The sequence below is a fragment of the Terrapene carolina genome, unplaced genomic scaffold, assembly GCF_002925995.2.
Source record: "Terrapene carolina triunguis isolate 2854851 unplaced genomic scaffold, T_m_triunguis-2.0 Scaffold194, whole genome shotgun sequence".
Lineage (NCBI taxonomy): Eukaryota > Metazoa > Chordata > Testudines > Emydidae > Terrapene > Terrapene triunguis.
This window is the reverse complement of record NW_020664545.1, coordinates 6,358,906-6,379,351: the sequence shown is the minus strand read 5'-3', so window position 1 is coordinate 6,379,351 and position 20,446 is coordinate 6,358,906. Positions and strand designations below refer to the sequence as shown.

Below are 20,446 nucleotides of genomic sequence, written 5' to 3'. Positions count from 1 at the left end.
ACCTTGTCTATTTCCTCTCCTCACACCTCCACCCCAACAGTGTGTGTGTGGGGGGGGGAATTCTTAACAAGTGGCTCACCAACATTTCTATGTACAGAAGCCAAGCAGCTGCCTGAGTGTTACTAGTGACATCTGGTGGGCAGCTAGGAAATACACTCAATAGTCTTGGCCACTGCATCTCCCAAGAGCAAGTAGCAAGAAATCAATCCACCAGGTTTGGTTTATATTTTGTGGATTGTAGTAGTCCAGCTGCAAAAAGGCAGAGAGCATGACCCAGACAGGGAACTCTGGGAAATGCATTTCACTCAACATGGATAGAACATTTCACACTAAACACACCTGATGAGAACATCAAGGTGCGAAGACAAGGGCAGCGAGGGTCTGAGGCCCAAGACATTGTTGTATAATGCTTAACTAAACTGAAGAAGTCCTGGGCTAATAAGCAGCCATGAAATTACAACTCCTAGCACACAACCCTCCATGTTTATATGAGCAACCAGTTCACCATGGAGCAGTGCATGCCAGGCCTTGTACAGGTGAAGCTTGCAGAGACGACAATTCTTCTGTCAACGAATGCGGTCTACACCGGGGATTAGGTTGGCATGACAACGTCTCTCAGGGCTGTGGATTTTTCACACCCCTGAGAGAGATAGCTAAACCGATGTAAGGTTTCAGTGTAGACCAGCCCTTCCTTGAGATTACTAAAATCCAAAACTACAGGTAACTCCCTCTTTCCCCGAGGAGGGACGGTTTCATAGTGCAGGCAGAGGAGAGTTCAGGCTCTGGGGTTCTAGTCACATTTCCAAAGGCCTAGGTTGCACCTGGCAAGTCACTTTACTTTTGTGCCTCAGAGTCCGCAGCTGTAAAATGGGGATAACTGTCTCCTGCAGATAAATGGTGCTACAGAAGGTCAGAACACTCAAGCGGCTCCTTCACTGATATGAGGCAGCTCCCACCTGCTGGAGAAGTTACTTAGCCAACTGGGGGTGCGAGGAGGGGAGTAGCAAACAAACACATCACCAGAACAGGTTTTAGGAACAAAATTTATTCCAATTTCAAACAGAGAATTTATTTCAGGAGAAAGATATGAAAATCAATTTCCATCAGGTATTTCTGCCCAGGAGCCAGTGCAGGACTGTTCCAAGAAATCGTCACACTCCTAGACTGGAAAAGAGAGTCTGGAGCCTGGCGCTGGGCAGCCTATTCAGAAACTCCTTTCCCCTCCCCCATCCCCTCCCCCCCACCCTAACACGCACAACAATACATGCATTTCAAATGACAAGGTTTAAAAACAGCATTTTATATAGCATCTTTTTAAATAGGATGTTTAAATTGTTTAAATCAGGATCCTATAATATACAAGTATAACCAAATAATTTCCACCACATTGGCACTTGTAAAGAGTCTCTGGCACTACTAAAGAAGGGGCATTGGCACAAACCATACTTTTAAAACTGGGTGCTGCATTACAGACTTTACCTCGGCTGGACTCTAACAACCTGGGTTTGTATAGTACAATACGATGGTCAGCACACGCCGAAAGCACATTTTAAAAAGTTACCAAGTAATAAAACACGTGGGGGAAAAAAAAAACCCACCCCGTAGCTGAAGGTAATGCCAACATCACTAGGAAGCAACAACAGCAGACCGAAGAATCCGATTCCAGGAGAAAGGGAAACAGGGAGGGGCAGTTGCTCACCATATGATTGATCCTTATGGAATGATGCAAGGAAACCGGACGCCAATGCAAGGAAAATCAGGACGATCTTCTCCACACCTCCCTCCCCCCATGGGTCTCTCCACTGTAAAGTTTAGGATGACTCGGAGTAGGCCTGTTTCAGAAAGTGCACTATGAACTGAGCTTGGCCAAGAGGCTGTTTCCTCAGCCTAAGATTTGGGATTCTTACATGTGAATCTCAACAGACTTCTGTCCTGAGCTTCAATCCCTTGTTCCTGGGAAATCCTGACCAGCCCTATCACCGAAGAGGATGAGATAGGCAAGTTTGGTTTTCGATTTGGCACTTTCACTAGAGCAGGCATCTGTTGTGGGGTCTGCCCCCAGAGATGCAGAGCAGCGCTGGTTCTGCAAGAATGCTCCACGATCTAAGAAGGCAAACAAAACATCTCTCGCCACACAGGGCCGGCTAATTCCCCAGCCTTCTCTTCTATGCTACAACCCACAGACACCTCTGGATTCTGTGCATAACTCTGACCTGTTCCTTCTCTAGGTCAGATGAGATTTCAGAAACATGTTGTGGGACAGCCCTGACATGTGATATCCCCACCCAATTACCCTCAAGCCCAACAGCTATGCCAAGCAACGGAGCAGGAGGGTAAACAGCATGTGCTCCAATCTTTACTAAAGCCCAAAATCCTTCCAGAATTCATCACAGCTAGACAAATGCACTCTGTTCCACACAATGGATGACGCAAGATCCTTCCTTCTGTGCCAGGTCAACATCTCTTCTCTTGGCAGGTAGAGGGACGATACCCACACAGATTCAAGTGGGAAGGGCCACCATCATTAACCTTGGAAAGAAACCTCTGGGACATTTGTTCCAAGAATCTGAATCTCTTAGCGCCAAGTCCACTGCCGGCAATTGGATGCAGTGCAAACCACTCATAAGATCAGGGAAGCAGGAGAACTGGCACACCGTATGTTCCAGAAGAACGGCATTTAGATTAGACCCAAGACGATTATAAAATCCTCTTCATAGAACACTTTCGACAAAAAGGATCATTTTGGCATAAAGACAAAAACGCGGTAAAATTGGTGCAAAGCTGTCTGGCATACGAGAGAATCCCGCCCTTGTTTCTCCTAAACATTAGGCAGGATCAGGAATGTAGTGATTCTACAAGCAGCTGCTGCCCTACTCTCAGCCAGACCTGGGTTCTCTACTTGTTGGTCCCAAGGCTATTACTCCAATACCAGCTCTCTGATACGGCCAGGTATCACCTCCAAGAGCTTTCTTTCTTCTGTAGTGCTCGGTGAAATACAGCAGTCTTCCCTCTCCTGTTTTGGGAAACACGAGGGAGCCCTAAAACAGAACGACTGGAAAGTAGTGTGAACTCCAGATTTAGTGTTACACATCAAAGGCATCTGGGGCAGTTCAATTTCATTACATTTTGTGCAAAACACCGATGTAGTGCTCAGTCTACAAACGAGACAACAAAATATTGGACACCCCCTTCAACCGTGCAGCTTGGGAGATTAGGGCCTTTGTTAGCCTTAAGCGACCAACAGCAGTCTTGAAGCAACTGAAGCCGTGTCTGGTTTATCCAGAGAATTTGGACCCAATGCTACTCGTTGGAATTGTAATAGAACCATTAGTGTTGCCCGTATTTCACATATGTCCAGAGGTGGGACAGATGCCACTGTTTCTTACTCACTGCTTGCCTTGCCATTGCAGTCTTCCTCTAGGCAGATACAAGAGGCAACAGAGCTTTGGTACATTTGCTCACTCACCTGAGCTTCTGGAAGCCTATAAAATGAGATAGAAGGGCTTGAAGCCCTCAGTTGAGTGGAATTCAATATGGCACCTAGAATCCATTCTGAGTAACACCTGTATCAACAAACCCAGCTGCCTTCCCCGTACTAGCCTGCTGTCCATCCCACCACAGGATTCTCACTTCAGCAACACGCTCCAAGAGTGGCTGCTGTACTCTCAATTATCAGGCACCCTGCCCCTCTGGAGCAAATATCTGTGCAAGTGCTCCAAAGAGAATCCATGCTCCTCTAAAGAAAAACCACAGCAGCATCTGTCTCAGGGAGAGCACAGACAGGAAAATAGTAATAGAACTCCCCAACTCCTCCTAAAACTTTTCACAATCTTTTCAAGCAGTAAGAACCCTCCCCACACCCCAGAGTCCGTGTCACCCAACTCTGGTCCTTTCTAGGCAATTTGCGAGCTGGGCAGGAATGAAGCACCCTTACAAATGCACACAGCTGGCACAAAATGTGATGAGGATTTCCTTGCTGTTCACAGCACGCAAGAGAACCAAAGCGTGGCACATGACATCTCAGGTCTTCAATCTGGAAAAATTTGGTGTTTAAATGCCACAAAATTACGCAGTGAGCTTCTGATCTTCGCTGCATAGAGAAGTCGCTCACTTGATGCCTTACACTCCACTCAGAGTGAAAGTTTCTTTCCATAAATTGAGCCTACTTTTAAAAATAATAATAATACAGTCAGGCACTTCTCCCCAGGCTCAGCAGCTATTGCTCCAAGAGCTCCCATCATTTAAAGTCCATGAACAAAATACAGCAATATGTAGCAAACTATGTATAGAACATCAATAATTTAAAAAAAAATAATAATAATCACAGTCTCCATACCTTTTATAATTGATAAGAAAAAAAAAAGTAACCCAGACTAAACCGTACAAAGAATGGAAAAGTGATGGCTTTTGTTGTTGTTGTGGGTTTTTTGCTATAGATGGAGAGCAATTGTTCCTCCCCAACATTTCATCACAGTGAACCATGGGGCGTGTCCTTGGGGAGGGCAGGGTGGGAACAAAAAGCAAGCAGGATTAATAATTACACCAGAGGCACCCTATGGCACAAGGCAAAGGGACCAGTAGCATTCCACACTCCCACAGTCCAGTGAATTTACAATCTTGGCCAGAAAAGTTATAGATCTCTATATATACCACGGGAATGAAAAGGAAAATAAAAGCGGCTAAGCGACAAAGTAAAGCCCAAGATGAGGCTGCCTTGGCAAAAATTAAGAGGTGAACAAGGTGCCGAAGAGTGAGGTGTATCCCCCCCCATTAACTGTGAAATAAAAGCAATTTGTTAAAAATATGAAATCAACTACTCTGTGGACAGAGACATGAGACTCCAGGATAACACTGAGCAAATTCGCCACTCCACAGATCAGACAATTTGCAATCATTACATCATTAAAAATTAAGATTTTTTTCCTGTAATTTTTAAATTTTTCTTTTTTTGTCTTTTCTTCACAAGGAGGCCTCCAAGGGGGCGAGGGGCAGAGCAGGTCAGACCAGGTTGTACTCCTTCAGGTTGAGCTGTAGGATGGTGTCCTTGACGGCAGCAAAGACAAAACGGATGTTTTCCGTGTCTGTGGCACATGTGAAGTGAGAGTAGATGATTTTGTCGCTGTCTGGGTTTAAATCCACAAACATCTTGAGAATGAACTCCCGGGCTGCCTGAGCATCCCTCTGCGGGCCTGCAGCAAACAAAGGCAACAGTAAACAGCACTGCACACAGTCCATTACTTGGTTTGAACCCCCAGAATTGCCAGCTTGCTTTCTCTCCACCCCCCACCCCAAGGGGAGGAGGTTATGTGACCAAACGGGAGAAGAAGAAATGTAGCTCCCTCGGTCGTGGAATCTGGAACATCTTATGCCGAATACTAACTGGTCAAATCCTAGGAGGTGCGTTTTAAGCTTCAGAATACCAAGCTCTGACAGGCTGCTTTGGACTCTGATCTATGAAACAGAAAATTTGACATAGCCTGCCAGAGGAACAGTCCATCTGGACCACTATACTGAAATGGCAAATAGTAATTGTAAATGAATCTCTCCTGTAACATACCTAGTCAATTGTAAAATAATGCAGATCTTGAGGATTGTAGATTTCTTCCTGATCCCTGTAGTAATCATCTCATGCCCTGAAGCACAAGATCTAGTTCCCATTATTTCTGCATGCCTAACAAAATCAGATTCGAATCAAGAAACAACCCTAAGACAACCAACTGTAGCATTTCCTCTCTAACCAGCCAGTTTATAGAGCTATGAACTGCAGCTGCAGTCAGTGTTCACTTTATGCCACTAGTAGCTCCTTAGACAGACACCTGGTGATGCTCTATAGTCTATTTGAAGTGCTTGGTGTTCTCATATTGCTTCCATAGCATGGACCACACCTTGAGAGAGAGCGCATCATCGACCACCTCGCATTCAAAAAAATCACACAGCATCCTTTGGCAGCTACAGCAATTGGTTATACGGAAAAGTAATATTAGGAAAGCATTTCACATATTTTTCTGCTACCTTCTACTGTGATTTAGCAGCTGAAGATATGAATTCACCATGGACAACCAATGATCTCCAGACTAGTGTGAGAACCTCTAACATTTACCACAAGTAAAGACTTCAGAGATGTCTGTACTTCCTGACACCAGGGGGCAGGAGACTCCAGGGCTGGAAAGAAGACTAATTAGGACCTGTTTTGTTACACTCCATAATGATGCAAGCAGCTTGCCTGGAAGACTGAACAGATAGAAATTTCTTCAGGGGAAAGAGGATTCTCCAACTGCTGCCAGTGAACTATGGCCAAAAACAAACAAACAAAAAATGGCGCTCCCTTTACCCAGACAGCAGTTTTCAGCTGCCTCAAAAGGTTAAGAGTTGGTAGGAGGCTTAGAAAAAAAAAAGCTTGTCTGACCTTATTCTCCTGTCCCCCATATACCTTCAATCTCATACAGAGTTGGCATCATCCAATTTAGTGGGAGACTGATCTGCAGATCAGAGGTTACAGAAAACACTGTTTATGCTGAAGAACTTAACCCCAAATGGGAGCTTCCCTGCATCATGAAGATATTATCAGCCCAAAGTTGGGAATAGCAGATTGACAGGGATTTTACCCTGCCTGAAGCTTTTCAACACCAACATCAAAAAGACTTGGATGATTTGACCAGTCCACAAATTAGCCTATGTGAAGAGACTGCTCCCTGCTCTGGCAGAAGGAGGGGTTTGATGGTCTAATTGGTGTTTTCCATCTCTCCTACCACTAAATTCTTGTATGTCTATAAAGTTCTACACCAGTATGTATATTTCAAGTATGGAAATTAATACTCTGAAATCAAAATAATCGCAGCTCAACTGAGATCCATGCACAGATCTACAGAAAGCAGCATTTCTGGTGACATTTGGCAGCTTCTTTAAATTGTTGATCTATGAAAAGTTTGCAGGTGTTTTTTCTGTCAGAATCCACAAGTTACATGAAGATTAAGATATTCAAATTTACTCGCCACTTTTGCTCTTTATTAAAAGTATTTCTACCTTACGAAGGGTTTGTCTCCTTCCAATGCCACTCGATCCTACAACAAATTCAGCCCTGAATCTGTAACATACTCATTTTTATAGCATCATGATTTCACTGTAAATCAAACAGAAGAAAGCAGGAAACAGAAGCCCACTCACATATGAATTAAATACCTAATTAAAAATCTCACAGGTGAAGTATTTTTTGTTGTTGTTTTCTTCCCCCTCCCCTTATTTAGAAGGTTCATTCTAGTTTGAAAGATCCTCTTTAAAAATCACTTACCATCAAACTCTGGGAAATAGTCAACAAGGTGGGAGTACAGGATCTTGTCTTCCAACAAATCTTTCTTGTTGAGGAAGAGGATGACTGAAGAATTCTGGAACCACGGGTAGGTGATAATGGTCCGAAAAAGGGCTTTACTCTCTTCCATCCGGTTCTGATGCAAGAAATAAACCACATCAACACACCAAAAACCCTCATTTGTGAAAACCTGGCCATCTCTGATCCTAGACACATGAACTCATCCACATCACCCCAGATCTCTCAGATGTCTTGTGTGGAACACCTTTGTCCCATTTCAGTTTTGGTCCAGTGGAGTGTGTACGTAGGAAACAAGTGCAACATCTGTGACTGACTTGAATTTAATTTGACTGGTTTTAATTACTTGCCAGTCAACGTGCTCTCTTATTGGCCCAAGTCATTTTATGCTTTTCGTTATCATGTGGTAGATCTGGGATCAACTTCTGGTCATGAAGATTTGTTCCCAGCAAAGGTATGTGTTGGCTCACAAGAAGAAGTGCCTGCTGCTGCTTAACAGCCACTCTTCTAGCTGGTCAAGGCACTAGAATGATGTTCGCAAAGAGACTAGCCATTATTTGGCAAGATGGTTGCCATGATACAAGGTATCTAGGGTGGGAAATTTAACATGGAAGAGAAAAAAGGAATGTGTGCAAGATCTTGAGGGCTTTTCATCAGGGACGCAGAGAATCTAAGATGTGGGACATCAGAATGTTTCTGCACTGTGCATTTCAAACTATCTTGTACCCTGCTTCCAGAAGGGTCATGACCCATTTAGCCCCAGGTTCTCTCTTTGTAGTGGGAAAAGCTGAAGGCCAAAAACAACAGTTACTACTAATTCAAGTTCCAGTTCTCTTGGCACCAAGCAGTTTAGTACCAGCCTCTAAGAAAATCAGAAAGACCCTCCCCACTTTCCCCTCATCATTAGGGCCTACTCCTGCTCAGGCTTACCTCATTATCAGACTCCACTAGAACTTGGTCATATTCACTAAGGGCTACTAAAAACATGATGGAGGTCACATTTTCAAAGCAATGGATCCACTTCCTTCGTTCTGACCTCTGACCCCCAACATCCACCATTCTAAGGAAGAGAAAGACATACAATCTGTCAAAGCAATAGCCTGTCAAGGATCAATAAGAGCGTCTCTGCCTGCACCCAAAGCACTAGGATATGAACGAGAGAAACACAACTGTCTCCCCCCAAGTGAAGCAGGCATCAGGATACAGTGACATGCGTCCTCTACAAGCAGTTGTGCTCAGACAGCGTAACAGGAAGTTCTCTGAATGCTAATTCCATGGCCACCTCCACGTTTGACCCATTTCTTTTTTCTGGGAGACTGACAGCAAAATATAAGCATCCTCATTCCTGTTTGCATCCTGGCCTCATTTACTGAGCAGAGCTTCTGGAACCAGGCTCATCCATCACCCTGAACTATGGAGATTGAAAAGAAACTATGGCAAATCCATTCAAATCCTGTTCTACCAAAAGCCAAAGCTATTTACATTTTGATATTAAGGCTTCATATTAAAACTTCTGATTGGGAGAGAAAGTTTGAGGTTAAGGACGTCCTTTGGCTATTGGGCTTTCCCCAGGACATTATGCTGAATGGAGTCATGCTAATCCATAGGCAAAGCATGAAACCCAGTCAGTCAACCACACAGTCACACCATATGCCGAAGAAAAACCATCAGGATACTGGGTCCGTAATTTGAACCACTATATTACACCTGCATCTCACTTCTATTGCACCTTTTATAAATGGAGCTCAAAAAAAAAAAAAATTATAAAACAAAGCCAACCAAGTCCAAAACCTATATCTCAATGGAGCATTATTCCCATTTCACAGATGGGGAATACAAATCAGAGACAGTGACTTGCTCAGAGTATGGCAAAGCAAAGAACTGAACCCCAAGTCCAGGTTTCTAGTCTCTCTTTCTACCACTTGTTCACTCTTCCCCCATTTACAACATTAGAAGCTATGACAGCATGGACCAGATAAGTATCTAGATAGAATAAAGGAGAATGCCTGTTGCAAAGTAGCAAACATGTTACCATGCCTCTGTATTTTCTGTCTATTTGGAGATCGTATAAAGGCACAGTTAAACCTACAGATACACACATGATGCAGAAGTGAGTCAAATCCTGATGGCACAAGCTATTTCTAGGAGACCACCTTCGGAAGACACACACTGGAGAATACACATAAAAGAGTCAGTATAGAGAAAGCAGGATCTCTCATCAAAGTTAAAGACATACGGATCAAAGCACCTCAACACTGCATGAAGACAGAAGAACTTCTTGCAAGGGGTTATGTTTCAAACCAGTGTTGCCAGAAGACGACTTAGTTTTTCCTTTGGTGGATTAAGCTACCAACAGTTTGTCCAATGGGCTGGTGAGCTGTGATGTACTCATCAGATGCCAGCATGTTAACATATCACCGGAGGAGCCACAATTCCAGCTGTCCACCCACCTCAGGTTCTCTGGATAGAATCAGCAAGTCTAGTACCAAAACTATGCCATTTAACCAACACCCTCCTCAATTTCCAGAAGCCATTGGTTTCCACTCCTCTCACTCAGATGCCCTTAATCAACTTAAAAATCATACCATGTTTAGGGACCACACAGAATATCCCCCCCCTTCCCAAACACACTCTTAAGTCTTCCCTAGCTAAGAACAGTGCTCCCACAGTTCAGTCCCACTTGAGAGAACAAGTATAGCGTGGGCTACAGCTTCAGTACCTGAAGATAATATTCTCTAGGTCGAAGGGGTATTCTATTATTCCGGTTGTAGGAACTCTAACCCGTAGCACATCTTGCTGGGTTGGTAGATATCCTGGGGTTGCGATTCGATCCACGTCACTAAGGTAGCTGTGAGAGGCATATGAAGAAAACAAAAAAAGCACCTTAGACTGTAGCTCACACTCATGGGGGTTTCAACACATTATAGCCATAGATTCCTCGCTCCCCCCGCACACATGTTAAGGAGACCAAAAGAAATCTGACTGCTAGCAGCATCACTAGGATCATTTAAAATGGGACAGGACCAAGTACTGGAAGTCATACTGAATCCCAAGGAGGCCTAATAGGTTTCTCCACATGTACATTTCTATGACTGCCTTCTATCAATTGACAGCAATTCCCCAGAATCTCTTCTGACGTAGTAACTACCAAGTGTTACACCTCACAAAAGTTACAGCCAAACATTCAATATCTATCTCAATCAAGGGAAGAGAGGAGGCCATGTGCAAAGCAGCAGATACAAGCAGCTCTTCTCATACTTGTTGCTTCAAATAAGAAGCATGAAGGCAACCGATTTAGGAAACCGTTACCATCTCCTAGGTCTCTGGAAATCGGTGCTGTAGCAAGTCCTTGCTATAGGATGGATTTTGGCATTTCTAATGTTTACTGCAGAATTCAGTTTAATTTAAAATGAACTACCTAGCCCTTCTGGTTATAAAAAAAAAAATCTCTATGACCCAACGCACTGCCATCTTCCAGAGTCTCTATGCGCTCAGACCTTCTGCAACAGCTCCAAATGTCAAATCCTGATCCCCCTCAACCCATGGCTCCATAAGACTAAGTCAACAGGGGAAAGTGGCATTTCTGCTGTGTAGGAACCAGGAACAGGGTACAGAGATGGTCTGGGTGGACACTCCATAGCCACCTGTGCATCCTGGGACAGAGGTGTGAACAGCTCCATTTATCACCCAACAGAACTCGTGGAAAGCAGCTGGTGGTGCTACAGGAGTGTATGGATCTTCCAGACATTCCATACTAAAAAACGTATCCCATCCCATCCTCTGCTCCCAAACTCTTTGTGTGTAACAACTGAAGCCACAAAACCAGAATCAAAAAAGCACGGTGATAAGAGTTGTTTGGAACCAGAGTTACTGAAAAGGCAGGGAGGCATATACTTACAGTTCAAACTCAGAAGCCTACACCCACATTGCCTAGATTACCCCACCAGACTAAATCATTAGCAGACAGATACACCTATATCATGGGGTGAAGTAATAGGAGGAAAGCGGATAGTCTACAAAAACTAAAAGAAAGCCAGCAGGGCCAGTTTGCAGTGCGATAACCATATTCAGGCATCTGTAGACATCAGCTAAGTTATAGGAAGCTTTTGTTTAGCCAACGTGGCCCGGATATCCAGCAGCGCACCAGAGTGCTTATGTACTTACTACTTAGCTGAGTCGGACAGCTGATATTCTCGCCTCCTGTCATAACACTCTTGGATTCCAGGGTCAGTCCACAATGTCTTAATTGCACTTACATATGGCTGCTCAAAGGTTGAGACTTTTTCTACGTCCACTTCCCGAATCAGCAGTGCATTGGTCTGAGGATAGAAGAGTAAAAGACAAGTGAGCATACATTAACCTAGATCCTCTTGCAAGGGCTCCAGGAATGCTACATCTTGGATGCTAGTCAAGCTGCTTACATCACCTGCAACAGGACAGCAATGGGCAGACTAGACATCTAAAAATTATCCATTCAATTTGTACTTAGACCTCCAACAGGTTAAAAGGAAAAACACCAATTTTATATTCTCAGTACCAGCCACATCTGTAAAAGCTCCTGGAAGCATCACATGATCCTTAACAGAAATTATTTAAACAGAAATGGCAACAGACTCTCTGAATTTAACTTACCAAGTTGTGCTAGAGCATAAGGCACCCACTGTTTAGAAACACCAAAACCCAAGCACAGATCTGAGAGTGTGGCGTCCCAGACTGCCGGATTGGGGAGTGCAGTCAGTTTTATTACCAGAACGTAGCTGCCTAGTGTTTCATTGTAAGGCTTTAATTGATTTTAGCTTACATTTTTAAGAGTGTGGGAGACCTTACTGCAGTCTGCTATAATCCAGGCCTCTTCTTTTATGGAGGAGGAAAAAGAGAATTGGAACAAAATTGACACCACAAAGTGGAGCAGGACTGAAGTCATCACTGCAGCCTGTTGTATTAATACAACTACTACACACGCCAATACTGCAATTCCTAAGGGTTTTCTGGATGCAATGAGAAGCAATTTCTGTTCACCCACACTATACTTTTCTTCAAAGGGAGAATTTAATCTAGTTTGCTTTCCTATGTACATTAAGCGTTAGTGGAAGGTGACAGATTATAGCCCCTAGAGTCCTTTAACCACACCCCAGAGATAACACGGGTAATGCAGGCATCCTCATACCACGCCCATGCCTTAGCATTGACCCAGACAGACTCTTTCTAAAGGCCAAAGGGGAGTTAAGCCTTGAAGAACCATTCAATCCTTGGCCCCTCTGTTGAGAATGCAAACAAGAGGGCCAGTTAGAGGCAGCTGTGATGTGGATACCTGGTCATTAAGAACTCATTTGAGCCTTTCAACTCTTCTTCCATTTACCACTTAATAGTGATATCTTCAAGGCTATCCTGACTTGGGCCTCAATTTGGACCAATGATCTAGAGAAGAAAGGTGCCACATCCTATTACTAATCCCCTAAAGCCTCCCAGTCCCTATGTGGCTATTAAAAAAGTTAAAATATAGCAACTACAATACACCTGGTATAACTTTTGCACAAGTTCATTTTGAAAAATAAATCCACTAAGTGTTGAGACAGCAGAGCATACTAAAATCTACGTTCTTGACATTCACACACTTAAAATCATCTGCACTCATATACCTTACAGTCAGCTGAACAAATGTAAACCATATTTGGCCCAAAAGTCTCTAAAATCTTGTAAACCAAGCTTCATCCCAGAATAAATGTTTGTGTTGAGTTACAAATCCTTAAAAAAAGGTTAATAAAAGGAAAATTGACAGATCTCCATCTGCAGCTGTTAGTAGGTGTCACTCTAATAGTGCAATCTTCGGGGCTCTACAACAGCTCCCTTATGCATCTTCTGGCATTCGGTAATGACGCCTGTCATACAGAGGAAGGCCCAGCACATTCAAAATGCTTTGGTCTTTGTGAGGTGGGTGCAGATCAGTTCCCACCCCTAGAAATTTTTATGTGGGACAATTCACAGAAGTAGAACACACATGTCTAGTCAAATGAAAACTGTTATACTCCCTATTGACACCTCTATTAATAAAGCCACAGAGCGGCATAGTACCACAGCAGCAGTGGAGGATACAACTGCCATACGGGGCCAATTATCAGGAAGTTTGAACAGGTAGCGGATATAGTACAAAAGGCAGCACACATACAGGGCAAGAACCTACAGCTGTGCCCTAAAAAAAACCCCTCAGACAAACATGAACTGGTGAAGCAAATCCACCAAGCGACGAAACGATGGCTCGATGGAGCTCTGCAATTCGGCTCACCTTATTCTGTTCGTACTTGTATAGGATCTTCAGGGTCTCCATGGCCCTGATCATGGACTGCATGGCAGTGAAGATGTTTTGGTACACCAGCTTGGTGAAGCCCCTTTTGTCCTCTTCAGAGTAGCCGGAGCCATGAATTATCCTCATCTGTTTGATAAATGTGCTCTTCCCACTTTCCCCAGTGCCTGCAAATGAAGAGACCAAACAAAGGGAAAAAGTCAGTCGAGATCACAAATGAGGTTCGGTACAGAGGGAGTAAAGCTTTTATTGCATCCTACTCCACTGCACCTATTAATGTATCCAAGTGGATCTACTCCACTGATTATTACTTCTCCAGTTCCTTTTTGGAAGTCTATATAGAGGTCCTGGTGGGCCCATCCGATGCCAACCATAAGCCTAACGGACCATGATGGAAAGAGCACTTGTTCTTTTTGACAGGCTTAAAGCAATTCTGGTACTCACTCCAAATCTTACATTACAGCCACTCCCACCTCAAAAAGCCCCCTCCCTCCGTCACACCTGACCTATTACCATACAATCCAGCTTGATGCTATAATCACAGCTCCAGCTAAACTCCCTGATATATTCCTAAATCAGTACATTATACAAACTGGGGTGCCAAAGGGTGTGGGGGAAGGCTGTTAGATCATGAAAGCTCCAGTAGAATTCTCATTATTTTAGTACAATCACTCTTTCCCTACCCAATCTAGATGCCTCCTTACTAGATATGAACTCGATATATTAGAAAGAGCAGCTCTAAAAGAAAGAAGGGGTCAAAAGACTACCTGCACCACATATTTTTCTTCTCAGTGGCCTGAAACCATTGTGAAATATTTAAAAAAAAAAAATCGTCATGTGAAGTGGTAATCCTTTTTGGATTAGTTTGTGATCACTATCTTCAGAAGTTCAGATGAGAAACAACTTGCGAAGGGGACTAGGAAAGGAAATCTCAAATCTCTACTGCTGAGCAGAGTTTTAAAAGAAAAACAGACCAGCAGGCCAAACAGCAGGAATTAGTAAATAAAGAGTCCAGACACAGTTGAGATGCCGCAAACATCTGAACTCTCAATCTCTATCCCTGCTGAAATGGACAAAGTCATCCTTTATCAGTTAGGGGCTAAGTAAGAGGGACACAACGGGTATCAAGCAGATAGGTGGCTTATGTTAATTTTGGCAAGAGGACTGCTAAAGTTTTAGGGAAAGTTACTCTTTTGCCTAAAAGCTTTTACCTACTATTGTTCCAAGTAACATTGAAGATTACTTTAACCCACAGATTTGAGAGTCTTCCTTGTTTCTTCTGTTTGTTACACTGTGGCATTCAAGAGTACTTTGCCTAGTCAGTCTCCCCCGTTTGTGTGAGTCTCTTGCACAGCAGCGAAGGCTCTGCAGACTCTGTGGTAGGTGCAATACCTTAAATTATAGAATTTAAAATTAACTAGATTTCAAGTGAGTGTTGCTTCAACACAGCCAAGCACAAATAGCGAACATCTCCAATAAAAGAAAAGGGATGACAAGAATGTGCTCTGAAACCAAAAAGGCTGTGCTGCAAGTGCTGCTTGGGCAAAGTACAATGCAGACAACGCACCACTCATCACATGGTACAAGCCTCCCCCATTACACTGCTTTAATACCTGTTTGTGAAGGCCAGGTAGATTTGCACTGGTTGGATGTTTCATACATCCCTAACCCTTTCAAAGCTTGCATTCTGTACATGCAGTCAGGTGGGAAGATAAACATTCCTGCCATTAGGGGCTTAGGAAGATGTAAGCTGCATCAGGTGACAGTCCAGTGATGAAAATAAAGAGTGGGAAAGGGACAAAGTGAAAACCTTCTTATCTTGAGGGAGAAAGGGTGGGCAAAGAAAGGCTTCACACAGCCCTGTCACAATCAGGACCCAACGAACGTTGGGGGAGAACGGGGTTTTCTCCAGTGGCCTCTTCTGCATGTATTCATTTATATGGCTACTGATCAGCTGTAAGGATTGACCATATACGCCTTCCACAGACTGTCCCCCCCCGCCCATAGCCACCTTAGACAGTCTGCAGCTAATTCCTTCACAGAGCAATAGCTCAACTGTACGCCGTCCAATCTCCAGAAATATGTATGTTCATTCTACAGAATGCTCTTGTGGAAGTTTTCCCAGATTTGCAGTTGATGTGCATTTAACGAAAAGCTGCCTCAATATGGAGCTTTGCTGATTATATTGGCCTGTGTATTACTAGATTACAAGGGTAATGAACCCAGGCACACGCTCATCTTGAGAAATATTAGGAAGGTAACAAATCCTTCAACTCTCCAGATTCAGGGACACAATCTATGGAAAATCCCTGGCTTCAGCAACGTGAACCATCAGATCTCCAACTAGAAATCAGGGGGGTTCTACGTATAAAGACGGAGGCTCATTTATCACAAATGCACATAACAACTCCTTATGAGTAGATTCTGAAGTTCCTATGTCTATTCTGCAGGGCAATAAACAAATACCCAAGCAGAAAAAAGAAAAACAAAACACCAAACCAGAAAGAGCAAGAAAAGACTAAAGAGCCTAGCAGAATTTTTAATGTCTCAGTTTACTGAACATTAAAATAAATTATGTAACTGCCACTAACTAGCTATCTTGGTATCCTCTAGAAAGTTACACCACACACACAAAAAAAAAAAAAATAGTAATAAAAAAAAATCAGAAAGTGAAATCTTTTGCGGTTGAGTACACTGTGGTGAGAAACACTTCCTCGTGCTTTTACCACAGTAACCAACAAAGAGTAGAGGCGCCTCAAAGCACTTTGATGATGCAACTGTGATACAAACTTGAGCACCAGATCACTAACTTAGGTTCACTTATTCTAGCACACAAGAGATCAAATGCACAACCCCTGACCTTCCATTTTTAAATACATGCCTCCTGCTTGGCTTCGGTCCCTCAACAATATACACACCATCATGGAACACCAAAAATGCCAGTGAGGATAGTCTCCTGTCTTCATAAGAACATAATAACCTTTTTTATATGATAATGTTGAGATAAGGGAATAATCTGAGCTCACCATTCCTTCAGTCAACCCATAAAAGCCACATAGTTTATAAGTGTTGCTGATGACAAATGCATTTGAAAACGAACTCATGTGTTGGGTCAATGGCACCCATTGCTTACTTTCCTATTATTCTGGGACCAAAGTAACTTTACACAAGAAAAATAACCTCATTTTCTTCATTAAAAAGATTAATGTATGCCCAGTATCAGTGGGCAGTAACTGAAGCACTGAAACAGCACTATTTATTAGCATTCCAACTCATAACAGCACTTCTATTTTTCACTCAATATTTCTGGTTCAGGCTTCAATATAAACCAACTGTCACCACACTGGCCAGCGAAGCAGTGTGGAAGAAATTACCTCTGCTTACCCTACATTCTTATTGATACTCTACTGTTTTTATGATTTCTCTTAAAATATATCCTGCCCTCCCCAAAATTCTTCACCAAGAAAATGCCTCTCTCTAACTAATATGATCTGCATTTATGCTGCACCATACACACCAAAGGATTCCGAATGACTTTATGAACCAGACAGAGGAAATTAACTTCACCCACCACTAGAACTACCCCCTTTATGGGCTAACATGACTCCTGCTTAACAGTGCACAATACTACGTAACAGTTTAGGAGAGGCAGTGAAGAGTACCATATCCTGTTGAAAGTGAAAATGGAATATAAAGGAGACAGAATGCAGTTATTAGGGCTAACACTGTATTCTTAGGCCTCGTCTAAACGATGGATGTCTCCTCCCAAATCCTAACTAGTTTTTTAAAAAGTTTAGCCGAACTGATTTTAAAACAGGTTGGAGCCAGTTGTAGACCAGGGTCCAGACAGCTTGAGGTTTTTTGTTTTTAAATGAATCAGTTTTCAAACTAGTTGAGTCAAGGAATGGTTCAGACCTCCTGGAGCTTACTCTAACCATGGTACAACCAGTTTTAAAACTGGTTCACATTAACGGTTTTAAAGCCAATTAGATTTCGGGGAAGGAAAGTTCTCTAGTATAGACTCAGCCTTAAGAAAATTGACAAGTGATCAGAAACCTGGTTTTACATTTCACCTGGACAGCAGCACCTCCAACATGCTTTTAACATGCTGCTGGGATACTGTACTATTAATGGCTAGGAAGAAAGTGCACCATTTACTCAATCAGTAACACCACTATGCATCAACCTAGATATTCCTATTCAGTCATTCCTGGCCAGACCAAGCCTCGCTTAGCTTGTGAAAGCTGATGCAGACATACCCACATGTGGATTTGGAACTGGACCACCTTACATCTTCAAACATCCCTGACTGGCATGCCAGTTCAGTACACATACCAAATTAACAGCCTTATTTAATCAGACCTGCTTCCCATTTTGATTTGAAATCACAGACACAATAGATGACAAGGCCTATGACAGAATGTATAAGAGAGCAGCAATAACTTAGTGTTTTCATAGGTCTCATGGTTTAAGAGTAGCTTATGGGCTACCTGCATCCCAGCATCACATTTCCTGCTAACAAAGTCTGTAATCTATTAATTTTTGAAAACTTATGATGGCAGCTCTCCGAAAACCATGTAGAAGAACGGATTCCCTATCCACTTGGAACCTCGGCGGTACTATGAGACACCTTAGTATGCTGATGGAGATATGAACATAGACAAAATGTTGTTTACATACTTAAATGACACTCTCACCCCACCAGTGTGGTATCTGAACAGGTATGTCCTTATCCTAGTACAGTGGAGCCCCACTCCTAGAGCTAGTCCTGACTATTTTCCTTTCCAGTACTAATCCTGCTCCATTCTTATGACTCCATTTGACTTCAGATTTACTTTGCCTTATCTTTATTTCTCCTTGCCCGCCCTCCCCCCCTGTAGGCTGGTTTAGAGAGCTCTGTGCCCTGCTGGAGGAGAGAATGTGAGGAAAAGAATGGTACCCAGGGACCTTGGGAGCTGTAGCTGGATAAATTCCCCCATTTAACAAAGGAGGGAGAAGACCATAGAGACCACCAGACTAGGTGGAGATGACTCCTTCATGAAAGACCCAAAAGCCTGCCAACAATATATAATTACACCAGTTTTAGTAATGAAAATTCTCATGCACAAATAAGGCAGTAGGTCCAACTCCCCTATAAAAGAGTTCTCCAAGAGGATTCTTTTAAGACTGAGAGTCATTTCAATTTTGAAGTTTCTGCTTAGGTCAAAAGCAATTTTAACACAAAATCCACTATGAAAGAAAACAAATAAACCAGTCAACCCCCAGATGGAGTAATTTTAATATTCAAAATGTAGAATGAATAAGGCAAATAACTGTTTAGAAGTTACCATGCCCTTCTTTTTAAATTTCCCAAACTGTTTTTCCTCATGAGTTATATTTTGGACAACAGCAAAGTGCCTGACAGTGGTCAACTCTGATAAGTAGAAAAAGGTGTGCGGAGTTGGGGGTCTGACCAGCATAGATGTGCCTCCAGAGAGTCACTAGAGGTTAACATGTGGGTTCTAAGATGGGGGAAAGGAAAGATGGCTACTACTGAGTAGTTAGTATAGTGCCTAGCACAATAGGACCCCATTCTTTGTTGGGCCTCAGACACTAGTATAACAAACACAATGATTATTGTCAACAACAAATACATGTAGCGCTTAAAAGGGACATCGTTTTTAAAGCATGTGATGGGTGCGAAAAGTCCCTATTTTCACATATGCAGGGGGCTGCCCATATAGCCACAGGGGATGTGCTCACAGCAATCATCCCTGGGGAAGAAGGTAACTGAGGTAGGGGAGTGAAAGCCAGATTCAGGGTGGGAACGATGGGAAGAGGGGAGAAGATCCAGGGGAGGGGGAAGGAGGAGATCCAGGGATGGGATCCAGAGTAGGGCAGGTGCTGGGGTCGGAGGGCAGGGGAAGAAGAGGAGAAGATCCAGAGAAGGGCGAGAGCTCTGGGGGAGAGGAAAAGGGGGTCGGGGTGGGAAGCGATCCAGAGCAGGGCGGGTGCTAAGGGGTGGGGGTCAGCGGGGCCCCCAGAAGAGGAAGAGAGCCAGGGCGGGGGGGGCGAAGGGGGGATCCAGGGCGGGGGGTGGGCGAAGGGGGGGATCCAGGACGGGGGGGCACGGAAAGGACCGGGGGGGCTGCCTGGCGCGGGGCGGCGGCCGCGGGGGGCTCCTCACCCAGCAGCAGCAGCTTGAGCTCCCGGCGCGCGTCGCGCTTGTCCCGCCGCAGCTGCTTCTCGATCTCGGCGTTGATGCGCTTCGACTCCTTCACCTCGTCGCTCAGGCAACAGGCCATCATGGACTCCAGAGTCATGGCTCCGCCGCCGCCGGGACCCCCGGCCCGGCCTCCTCAGCCCGGGACCCCGCCGGCCCGGCCTCGGCCTCGCCCCCTCCTGCCAGGCCTCGCGCCGCTCCCACCCCTCAGCGCTCTCCCCTCCGCCCGGCTGCGCCGCCGCCGCCGCCCGCTCCCTCCTTCCCCCTCAGCCCCGCCGAGCGAGCGACAAGCGCGCGCAGCCTACCCCGCTGCCTCTGAAAACAAGGCCTGACTGACTGCGGCCGCCACCAATGGGAAGCTCTTCTTGGCCGGGAGGGGCGGGGTTAGTAACGGCCCGGGGCGGGGCCCGCAGGGTGCAAGTTTGGTTGGCCGAGCAGGAAGGGAGGAGGGAGCTGGACGCGCGTTCAGGAGCCGGGGCGTGGGGCCGCTGGGCATTGTGGGATGGTGGAGGACTATGGGAAAGGGGGGGGCTAGGTGAGGGAGTGAGTGGGAGGAGGCTGAACAGCTGGGGAGAGGGGGGGCGCTGCTGGGCAAGCTGGGCTGTGAGGAGGAGCAGGA

At 44.4% G+C, this 20,446-nt stretch overlaps 1 protein-coding gene across 1 annotated transcript; it reads right to left on the bottom strand.

The window, feature by feature from the left end:
• Nucleotides 1-1,029: 1,029 nt before the first annotated feature.
• GNA11 (G protein subunit alpha 11) lies at nucleotides 1,030-19,989 on the bottom strand. The gene is made up of 7 exons (XM_026654884.2): nucleotides 19,792-19,989; nucleotides 13,608-13,792; nucleotides 11,489-11,643; nucleotides 10,044-10,172; nucleotides 8,255-8,384; nucleotides 7,289-7,442; nucleotides 1,030-5,189 (listed from the first exon to the last, which is right to left on the bottom strand). Exons 1-7 carry the CDS (start codon nucleotides 19,925-19,927, stop codon nucleotides 4,999-5,001), a joined length of 1,080 nt encoding a protein of 359 aa, XP_026510669.1. The 5' UTR covers nucleotides 19,928-19,989; the 3' UTR covers nucleotides 1,030-4,998.
• Nucleotides 19,990-20,446: the final 457 nt, after the last annotated feature.